The sequence below is a fragment of the Lepisma saccharinum genome, chromosome 22, assembly GCF_977018435.1.
Source record: "Lepisma saccharinum chromosome 22, izLepSacc3.1, whole genome shotgun sequence".
Classification (NCBI taxonomy): domain Eukaryota; kingdom Metazoa; phylum Arthropoda; class Insecta; order Zygentoma; family Lepismatidae; genus Lepisma; species Lepisma saccharinum.
Genome location: NC_139250.1, coordinates 1390100 through 1402116, shown reverse-complemented (window position 1 = coordinate 1402116; position 12017 = coordinate 1390100). Strand labels below are relative to the sequence as shown.

Genomic DNA, 12017 nt, shown 5'->3' with positions numbered 1-12017 from the left:
CCATGTAATATTCCATTTTAAACACCTGTAACAAAAACATAGCCAGGTGTTTTAAACGTGACCCACGGGTATTCATCACGATATGTTTCTTTGTTAATTCAATATACTTTTCAACCACTGAACATATTTCTATGCACAGTAAACCGAATGACATGAATTGAATGAAAATATATAGTTACAAAACACGCAAATAACCACAAACATCAAGTATCAAAATGTGTTTTAAACAAGTCTGAAAAAAACATGTTTAAAACACTTTGTCTTAAATGTTTTAAACCTTTGTGAAAAAAACAAAGCCATGTGTTTTAAACATGCCAACATACATGTGTTGAAAAATTATGTTTGTTTTCGTGTAAAAAGCATAATGGCTCCTTGAACTATGTTCCGCAATACACAATTGGTAAGTACGAACCATGCGAAAGACAAAATATCTAATTTTAATGTGTCTCCGGTATAACGAACTGTTACAATATATATATATATAATAACGTTGGCTTAACTGGTGGGAGAATACACCACTGCATGTTACCCTTCATTGTGCACAATAACATTTCTTTCCATCCTTTCATACCTGTGACATGTCCCCTAGAGAACTCCATGAATCCCACATTGACCTCTTGACAATGTCCAAAATTCCTGGTTTATCTGATGTGTTGGGGCCAACAGTTGCCTGCTTGTACAAAGCGTACAATTTCAACTTCGTATTATTGTCTACATCTGCTTTGCTGTCTTTCAGTTTGCTCTGGGCATCCACAAATTTGTCATCCACAACAGACATATTTCTAAGGGCAAGTGAATATGGTAGTTCTTTTCGTAGCAGTTGACCTGGTTGGCTAAATTTCTTCACTCTGTAATAATATACATAATCAAATATAGTATATATTATATTGATTGAATTAAAATTGTTGGGTGCATCGGTACACATGGCCATTTTGCACCCTTCAATTTATATGGGGAAATTTCCATTTATAGTATATACTATATATTTACAAGTGTGTACAAGAAAATACACCAAATTGAATATGGAATTTCTAATACACACGTACTTGACACAGGGTTTTTTTTTGTGACCAAAAGGATGAAACAGATATTTTTTAAGATAATAGTATTTACATTTGTCCTTGCTTCCCTGAGTATTATTATTGAATATCCTTTTAAAATATGTATTTTTCGTTCACATTAAGTAATTATACAGTTTACTCATAACAGTTTACCATTCATGATTTTTATATTTTCTTATTCACCTGTCATCTTACTTCTAGATTAACTGCAATGAATGAACATTCTCACATTAATCAACCTCAGAGCATCACATACACATCTGTTTTTGAAAAAAATCTTAGGATAGCCTCCAGTGTTAAACATTTTGCAATGGTTAATTCTTTCACAGGTATGTGAACTGTAGTGTATTTGATGCACATAGGCTTATGGCAAACCTAATATGCACCTTGCACTTTCTGTACAATTAGGTATTTATGTACAATACTATCACTGCTTCATTATTTTGCATTTTCTCCGGACCCTTACTAAATCGTACCTTATTTCTATTTCAAATGCATGCCAATGTGCATTGCAATGCAAGTTTAATAATGGTCAACTTTAAGAATGCGTGTGAACGCAAATAGAGAGTTTCGCCGAAAATAATGAAGAGAAAGTGACTGTATGCGGCTCTACACATAACTCTTAATGTCTTGGCCGAGTAATATGGGCTCCAACAACTTCGTAAAACACAACGGCAATGAAAACACACATTCAAACTTTTAAGAAAATACGTATTTTACTAGGAATACGCATCCTACAGTTATATCACTATAATTCTCGAGGGATGTACCCGATATATTTACCAAACATGGGCCTCCTTTTTTACACAGTGAAAGTTTAGTCTACCAAATGACATAAACACGCTCCGTACATAGTATAAAATATTATTCTATACCAAAACAATATTATGTCATGCCTTGCACTTTTAAATTTTCATTCCTAAAAATATACATAACACATTTTAACAAAATTAATCAATTGACAAACACTTCTTACACTTTACTCAACCTCCACGCTACTCTCTGCATTTCCTCTGAAATTTGGATGCTGAACAGGAACTTTCTTTTTTGTTTATTTTATAAAAAGTCGGAATGACTTTTGACTTCTGCTACTGTGCTACAAGTTCAAAGTGCAAAACTTCGGGTTCGTGTCAGATATCCAATCACGTTCGAGCTTTCAGTTCAAAGGTCCACGCCTTCATCAGGAAGCAACAGCAAAAGATAACACAATTACACTACAGGTTATTAAAATTATAACAGTGTTGCCACATGATGGGAAATTTCCCTTTTGAAGGAAAAAATCAAAACCCAATTTTAAACCAAAGGGGAAAAGGGAAATTCAATGAAAAATAGCAAGGAATTAATTCCTTTGAATGCCCCTATATTTCTATTTTATTAATTATTTGGGTAATAGCGACAATAGGAATGAATCATGATGATTGATTTATTTGATTTATTTTACTTCGCTTTTCTGCCACTTTTGGCCATGGACGTCTGTAGGATTTTCTCCAGGGAGGGGCAAGCAAGATATTTTTTCACAGGGGGAGGCAATTTTCCCCAATCTTGATTCCCCCCCAAAAGACACTACTTCAGTCTGAAATTATCATGTTCCTCCAACTCCCTTATAGTAATTATCATTAATTACTGACTGCAATGAAATTATGTATAAAACATATAATTGTTATAGTCGACGCGCTAGCTACGTTAACGACCGGCTGGCTTTGAAGTCGACGGAGCGCGCCCACCAGCTGCAACAATGTGACTGAGACTCCATGTGGAGTAGACGAGCACAATGACAGCTGCGCCCATTGGCTCAAGGACTCCACGCAGGCCCGTAGCTAGAGGCGGCAGGGGGGCAACTGCCCCCATGAGAGCCTGCTTTGCTCCTTTCTGTGAAAAATACAGAACATATTCCTATCTGGAATTCTCACTAATCTTTACAATTATATCATCTATTACTCTAGGAACATAACAAAGACCCTTACTGATTTTGTGATTTATTAAGGTGTGCGGGATTCCGAATAATGTCGTACTAGGATTAGGGGGAGAAAATCCCTTCCTGATTCAGACTTCGGGAAATGATTTCGTAATTTTCAGTATCTAGAACAGTTGTGACATTTTGAGAAGTCTTGTATGAAAGGTGCTTAATGTGGTTGGACGTTTTTTCTTGGATGTGTTGCTATGAAGTTTGAACTGTTTAATCTTTTGTTTCCGAAGACTACCTATTGGTAATAGCTAGGGACACAAATTTATGGTAAATAAAAACTGAGGAGAGCGGTAAATAAAATGTTAGATCAGCGGTATATACCAGCGGTGAAAAAAAAATTGCACAACTTTTTCATTATGAGAGGAAACAACATACAAAAGTGCTATAAATTGATAAACTACTTCATTTTTATATACTGTACACATACACAAGTACTTAGCTGTCCAACAAAAAATAAAACATCAACACAAAATCACTTCATTTCTAAATTGCATATCTCAAGTGATTTATTCATTGTATGTATTTAAAGGATATCCTTGCTGTCCAACAAATAAAATAATCACTACTGCACATACACAAACACATGTTAAAAATCACATGATGATAAACAAAATTCATTCATGACTGAACACAAATGACACCATTGTCTCCCTTGATGTGCGGGAACAGACTAATCTTATCGCTGCTACAGCTAGCAGGTTCAATGCAACTGGAAGTTGAGTAAGCCAAGCGTCAGGTTAACCTTGCAGCAGGTTTTATGTATCAATCCGCGCGAGAACTGAGCTCAGAATCTTCCGTGCCAGTCTTTCCTCAACCGCCGAGCTGCTTACATCGGAGACACTGAGAAAATCTACAGTATTGCCAACCGCACAACACATCAAAACCCGCATGCATGTCAAGTGGATTGTATTTTTGCTTCTCTTTGTCTCCTGAAACATAACATTTTAAAAGTACTTTCTGCGCATATATTATTTAATAAATGTGTCATTAATATAAGAGCGAAACAACTTCTAAACATGAGAGCATGTGTGTATATTTCGAGCACGCAAAAATAAAAATAAACAAAGATAAAAGTAAACAACGATAGGCCCCTCTTGAATTTAATGACAAATTATTGTTTTTGGTTTAGAAAGAAATAGATTTATGAAAAACTTGGTTGCTTCGTTCGCAATACATCCGTTACTGTAAGACACACGCACTTCAAGTTGTACCACCAAAAAAGCATGATTTGTTATTGGTGATATATACAATCAGGTGCATTGTCTGTCGCTATTACTCTGGTTTCAATTTATGAATCACTTCACTAAACCAGGATTCAAATCTTGGTCTGTCTATTTGTTGCTGATAATCACCCTTCCCTTTCTTTGCGCGGAACAGTAAATATGCGCCTTCAACAAAGCTTTCATTGCCGCCAGTGGGTGAAACAATAAGCCTCCCCCTTCCCCTCATCGTCGGTTTCTTCAGCCCTGGCGGTGGTTTTGCATGGTGGTATCCTTCCATGGTTTATTCCCCCTTCCCCCACTCACCGAGTTGAAGGACGTCTCGTCCAAATAATAAACATGTTTCTTCTCACTGCGATATATTTTAATACCGCGGAGATTCTTTTGTCGTCAAACAACAAACAATCGTTTCCTCTTGCTAAACTCAAACCGCAAATCATTCAACACCCGTGATACAATTCGTGTGCACATTGACGGCAAATCACCTCACGCCCTGTTTTACTTTGATCTTGTTGCCGCAAGGAGGATTATGCATTTAAAACAACTTGCTTGACTTTGAAGAACATTTCCTTTCGGATGAAGCCCAAAATAACATTCGGGTAAAACCGCGCGCTGAACAGGAGATTCAGCCATTCTCGCCGCTCTACAATAAACATAGGGTTAAAATAGTGGGATGTGCAACACTGGTATCAGCGATTTCACGCGCTCTGCAACGCATTCAGTCTCGCTCGACTCGCTCTAAAGTTTCAATGTCTCTTCAACGCAATACAGATTCGAGTTGGCGAATCTGCGGTTCTAAGTTCGTCTGCACAGTGATTGCAACCAATTAAGTCCATACCTGCTAATCAATGTATTATTTTGTCTGTATATTACAAATTAAATAACTGTTTTCTTGCAAGTATGCAGTTGTGTCGGAATAGAACCCGTCTCAGTGGAACTATATTCTTGCGCGCACGTTTGGATCTACATATGCTAAAACCTGCTGCAAGGTTGACCTGACGCTTAGCTTAGACATTCGGGGGAAGAAAGGAATGCAGCTTGACAGGGAGCGAAGTTTTCGAACTGAGATTATGTGCATGGGATATCCCAATTTGCAGCGTCTTCCTGATGTGCTCGAAGATAAAACGTTCTTCAGCTGCAAGTGGTAGGAAACTTTAGGGAAACGTTTCGTTACAAATCGACAGTTTGCGCGCACAACCTCGATTGCCGGTTTTTGCGTGTTTTCTACTTAATTTGATGATATTTCACGGTTATTTCGCGAAAAAGCGTTCATTTCGTGGAAAAGCACACATTTCGCATTACTTCGCGAATAAAACTCATGAATATTTCATCATTGGGGTGTAGTTACGTGCAGAATGTTCAAAATTGAATCTTTTTTTCACATTTCGCGATTTCGCGCATCGCGAAAATTCAATGTCCCTAGTAATAGCGATTCATGTGATAGAGAGAGGGAGTGGATATTTGATTTTTGTTACTTAGCGTTGCCTTTCTGCCACTTCGAGCTAATCGTGACAATGAGTGATGACGTGAAATTGATGAACAGACACACTCAAACAGTACTGCAACCACAGCAGTGGGCAGGTGCATTACCCCCCCCCCCAATTTTGGTCGGAAGTCCAATCTAGGGGGGGGCGAACATTGAAGTAAAAAAACATGACTAGCAGAATCTAAGAAAAGCAGTACAAATGGATACTCAAGATTGAATTCGTTTTCAAGTGTTTCTTGCATTTTTCTTCCAAACGACCAAGGGCAGTTGCAGGGGGTACAGAGGGGCAATTGCCTCCTCGATTTCAAATTTTATACAAATAAAAGTACATTTCGTAAAATTTTCTTGCTCGCTTCGCTCGCAGGTGCGACTTCTGCTATTCTTATAGTCCAAAGCCCTGAGAGCGAAAACGATCTAAATGAAAAAGAAAATGTTAAAGAGATTGCCATGGCACCCGTGAAATTATTTGCGCCCTATTAAATCAATATTGTTTTCAGTTTGGAAATATTTGGATCTAAAGATTTTCCTGCTCGCTTCGATCCCAATGCATTCTCTGTAATGCATTCTAAATTACCAGAGAGAGAAGTAAGGCCAGATACATATATACTTCAGATTGTTGCTGCTTAAACGCACGAACAATTATTTTGAGGAAAAGGAGCACGCACATTTGAGAGACAATTTGGCGTATGAATTGATCATGTAATGTATTTAAATAATATATATATATATATATATATATATATATATATATATATATATATATATATATATATATATATATATATTAAAAAAACTTTGATTACATACACAATTTAGCGTTAAGATGTTGCATATGTATTTTCTTATTTTACGTCGCTCCATGTTGCATATGTGTAAAATATATGTTGAACATGAAAGTTATACGTGTATATGTACAAAAAAATAAGTTCGTCAGGCATATTCTGTCTTTCAAAAATACAGTTTGTGTGCTTGTTTTTCATTATTAGCTAATACAAAATTGAACATGTTGGATAAATACCGGATGATCCGTTTGAGATGTCATAAAAGTAAACCTTTATACACATACACAAGACGTTAATGTACGTATCTCCGAGCAGCTTGTAAAATAAGCAGAAAGGATGTAAGTTTCGAATTCAGCCACTTTGCGGCGCTAATGTGCATGGTAACAAAGGTGGTGATCACGTCACAACAGCGCACACAGTATGTCGTATGGTATGAGAAATTTTCTAGTATCACATGCATGCTACTGCCATCACGCAGCTGAAGTCCGCAAACCTCCACTCATTCGAAACTTACACCCTTTCTGCTTATATTACAACAAGCTGCTCGGAGATACGTACATTAACCTCTTGTAATGCGAAAAATGTATTACAATTACGATTTATAATGAACTTCCTTAATCAGTTCTGCAGAGAAGCACAAAGCTGTTTTTACATATTAATCGTCTATTAACCTTTTCGACATGTAAATATAAAGTAGATAAAGTTGGTATTTATGTTAAACTTTATCTTTGTATTCTTTGATATTCCGAAAAGTCATTATCGAAATATTGTTATTTGATGTTGCTCGAACTTTTTTTGTTCATTGGAGTTTCAAGATATCATCCCTTTCCTGTTACATATCACTTTTGGAGGAAAGGGACAAGTGCCCCTCTGTACCCTGCTATATCTGCTAATGCAACACAATATATTAAAAATTTGCACCCTCTAGGATTGATTTTGCCCCCCCTGATAAGAATTCCTAGCTACGGGCCTGACTCCACGTGGAGTAGACGAGCACAATGACAGCTGCGCCCATTGGCTGAAGGTTGAGTGTCATTGGACGAAAACAACTCGCCCGCCATTTATCCCCACCCACGTTTGTGGCGCCCGTTTCCTTTGTTCTTCGGCGTTAACGAAGTAAACGCGTGGACTTTAGGTAGACATTCATTTTTCAGGAGGTCGCGCCCCCCTCCGTTCCGGACATCCATGCTTTTGGCTAATCGCGAAGATGAGGATGAAAGAACAATCACAAAAATAACCCTATGATAGCAAGCAGCTCAAATCTCACAGAGGATTGGGATGCTGGCTGTGATTCTAGACGCCAGAGCATCGTTAGTCTGCAAAAAATCAGTCCACGGTGTAGTACCTGGAGGAGATGTTGGGGAGTGCTTACGGGAAATTACACCATTGGCGGAATTAGCGACAGGGGAAAGGGAGCACGTGTCCCTCACAAAATGGAAGACTAATAAGCACATAAAAAATATTTGTAGCATTCCATTACAACGAATAATGTTAGAGCAATCCTTTTGCAGACTGTAAAAGGATTCCGCATACATTAATCGGGACTAGATTTACTAGTCACTTAAATAAGTCGACACGGGAAATCAAATCCGGGACTTGGTTACAAGAGGTCATTATTTCCTAACTTTATGGCAGTTTCACCTGATGAGATCAATTTTCAATGCCATTTCTGTCTCTAATCGTTGTTAATACAAATAACTAAGAACTACAAAAAATACTACTAATGTTAAAACATTATAATGATAGGGTCCTAGGCTCATTTACTGTTCAGATTTTACTTTATAGGTTCAATCTCGATGAGTTTATTTGACTGCAAATTATCATCATATTTCTTTAGATTAAGGGGAAAATTGGACAAAAAGGGGAAATTTTGTTCTTGGAAAGTGAAATTGTGTCAAATTGTGGCAACACTGTTTTAGAACCAAGGAACTTCGTAGAGTGACATTTTCGTTATCTGCAACGAGGCAATAATGAATGTAAGTGTAATGGCCGTATAACACTACAATATTGCTGAGTAATACTTATTTATTTGTTTATGAGCTCGACAGGCGCATACCTAATTACAGAGTTAATTAATATAGTAAGTATAAGGGCGTCCGCACGCCTTTTTCTCAGGGGGCAGAGTAAGATTTCATATCTTGCTCTTCAGTCATAGAAGTTATTATTGTTGTTGTTGTCAGTGGCGGCGTTTAGGGGTGACGAGGGGGGCTGTAAAAAGAAAAGAAAGTAATAATTTAAAATGACGGAGTGTGAATTATCAAGGTCTGATCCCAACTTCGGGAAAGGATTTCCCGACTTTTCCTGATCCCGAAACAGCCGAAGGACCTTATTTATGAGAGGTTAATTCTTGATATTTTCTGCACTATAGCTAAGTGTCTGAACTTTCTTGAAATTAACAGTTTTTATTCCAGAAGTGCTAACACAATCACTTGAAGATGCAAATAGTGTCTACAATTCGAGATTTTCAACGCATCGTAAAATTTCGAATATTTCCATTCCCAACCAAAAATGTTTCGTCCCGCACACCCTAGTTACGGCAGTCAACATGATTCAAATTTCTCTTGCGAAAATGTTCTGTCCTTATTTTGGAGGACATGGCAGTTAATTGTTGTAACTGACAACCTGTAAATATCACCACCATTTCACCATTCGAACTGCATGATCCCCCCCCCCAGATAACTCAGGAGTTGGGGGAGGGCAAGTGCCCCTCCTGTCCCCCTCCCCTGCGGGTGCTTGTGCTGAGTTACATTTGGTTAACAAAATGTTTGTGGTCAAGAGTGCATGGAAAATATATCAGTCGTCTTTTTTCTTGATTAGCAATTTATTGTAACTCCTGCGCATTGTCCATAATGGAGATGTCTTTTCCGATCTACACAGAGAAAAATGTTTGTTTGGATTAACCATAAAAATGGTAGTGGTGAACAATTCGTTTGTTTAAATAGGTATCAACCAAACAATTGTTCACCAGTACCGAAAGATTTGGTCAAGTTCTATTTGTTTGTCGTAAACATTTTTTCATTACCAATACCAAATATTATTTTGGTAAATCTAACAAAATGTAGTCCATTTGTTTAGGAAAACCAAATAATTTAGTCAAAATTACCAAACTTGCCTTCTTATTCTTACCAAATGGTTTTATTTAAATTTATCAAACGATTTGTTAAATAATTTATTCAAAATTACTTATAATGTAGTTAATTTTAGCTAGGGTGCATAGTTTGTACAAACTAAACGTTTATGAAACGTGTTTCTTTTTCTTCGGCACACTTAGCTCCTAGTTATATAGCCATCTAGCGGCTGGAGGAGGAAACATCAGCATAACGTATCATAAGCCTTGCTTCCATGTTAATAGGTCATTAAAATACCGAGGAAGGCAGAATTTATTGTATAGAAAATATATACACTAAAAATGTAACGTTTCCACCCTCTAACAGGGTCTTCTTCAGACGAATATTCACTCTAGAATGATGAAAATTACAAAACATCATCTTATATATACACACTCCCAGACAGGGTCAATACACAAAACAACATGAAGGCACCAGTCCTTATCTTAGAATATTTCCTGTCAGGAATTCCTGAGTGTGGAATCTCCTGACAGGTACCTGGTGAGAGTCTGTGCCTTATCAATTCCTTCACTATCTCCTGGACTCCTTCCCGCTTCCCCCTATCTTCTTTCTTCGTTATTCTTCCTTCTTCTATCCTCCTTCCTTTCTCTCATCCTTTCCACTCTTTCTAACACTCCTCTCCATTCCTTGTTGATTTTCAGCCTTCGATTCCAGTTCATTATTTCTTCTTTTCCTATTTTCTCTATTTCCTTTGCCTCTTTCTACTTTCTCACTATTCCTCTCTTCTCCCACAATATCCTCCTAGCCTTTTCCCATTCTATGTCGTGTCCTGTTTCTTTGTGTGCTTGAATATATCATTTTCTCCCTCTTTAATCTTACGTCATCCTTATGTTGCCCTAACCTGTCTTTCAGTCTCTTTTTTGTTTCCCCTATGTACACACTATCACATTCCTTGCACTGAACCTCATATATAATCCCCTCCTCTTCCTCCTCTCTGTTTCCTTCCTTCTTCTTGTTCGCTATCCTTAAAATGCTCGGCCTCCCTTTCTGTATTTTTTATGTGTTGTGAAAGCTCTGCAAACTGTTTGGGATAATGGTTACTGCAAACTGGGTGATAGAATAATGAAAATGAGTGAAGGCATAAATGTAGGCTCTTGTTTAAGCCCAGTGTTAGCAGAATTGGTAATGAACGAGTGGGAAAAGAAGGTGATCGAAAAAGGAGGGGACAAAATAATTCTGTTCTGCAGATATGTGAACGATTGTTTCGGCATACGAAGGGGAACAAGGAGGCAGCTGGACATATTTGTCAAAGAAATAGAAGATGAAGCAAGAGGGATATTACTGAAGCTTGAAATAGAAGAGGAAGAGAAGATACGTTTCCTAGACATAATGATGAAAAGGGAGAAAGGAAAGAAGATTAAGACAACTTGGCATCAGAAAAAGTGTGCAGCAGGGGTCTTCTGTCACAAAAGAAGTGATGTGAGTGAGGGGACAAAAAAATAATTTATAAAGAATATGGAAGACAGAATCAGGAAAATAAGCACGAAAGAAGAAGAAAAATAGAGCAAAATAGAGAGCCTATGGGAACAGCTACAACAGAATGGTTACAAAAAGGAAGACAGACTTGACGTAAACAGAAGAAGAAGGAAGAAAGAAGATAAAGAAACAGGAGTTGGGGAAGAGAAGGATGAAGAGAGATGGGTTGGTATAAGGAGTATGGGGAAAGCCACAGAGACGATAAGCAAAGTGCTTAGAAAAGCGAGCATAAAAAATACAGAAAGGGAGGCCGCAGCATTTTAAGGATTGCGAACAAGAAGAAGGAAGGAAACAAAGAGGAGGAAGAGGAGGGGATTATATATGAGGTTCAGTGCATGGAATGTGATAGTGTGTACATAGGGGAAACAAAAAAGAGACTGAAAGACAGGTTAGGGCAACATAAGGATGACGTAAGATTAAAGAGGGAGAAAATGATATATTCAAGCACACAAAGAAACAGGACACGACATAGAATGGGAAAAGGCTAGGAGGATATTGTGGGAGAAGAGAGGAATAGTGAGAAAGTAGAAAGAGGCAAAGGAAATAGAGAAAATAGGAAAAGAAGAAATAATGAACTGGAATCGAAGGCTGAAAATCAACAAGGAATGGAGAGGAGTGTTAGAAAGAGTGGAAAGGATGAGAGAAAGGAAGGAGGATAGAAGAAGGAAGAATAACGAAGAAAGAAGAGAGGGGGAAGCGGGAAGGAGTCCAGGAGATAGTGAAGGAATTGATAAGGCACAAACTCTCACCAGGTACCTGTCAGGAGATTCCACACTCAGGAATTCCTGACAGGAAATATTCTAAGATAAGGACTGGTGCCTTCATGTTGTTTTGTGTATTGACCCTGTCTGGGAGTGTGTATATATAAGATGATGTTTTGTAATTTTCATAATTCTAG

The 12017-nt window shown here is 37.7% G+C and overlaps 1 protein-coding gene across 3 annotated transcripts in view; it reads right to left on the bottom strand.

Moving 5' to 3' along the window:
* LOC146004727 (enoyl-CoA delta isomerase 2-like) overlaps positions 1–12017 on the bottom strand; it is a 50960-nt gene that overhangs the window by 16949 nt on the left and 21994 nt on the right. For 2 of the 3 annotated variants that reach the window (XM_083143688.1, XM_083143689.1), the window contains exon 2: positions 572–848. In XM_083143688.1, the coding sequence (XP_082999814.1) occupies positions 572–778 (207 nt within the window). In that variant the 5' untranslated portion in view covers positions 779–848. Of the gene's footprint in view, positions 1–571; positions 849–2037; positions 2279–12017 lie in introns of those variants that run through there. The other variant, XM_083143686.1, reaches the window with a different exon arrangement.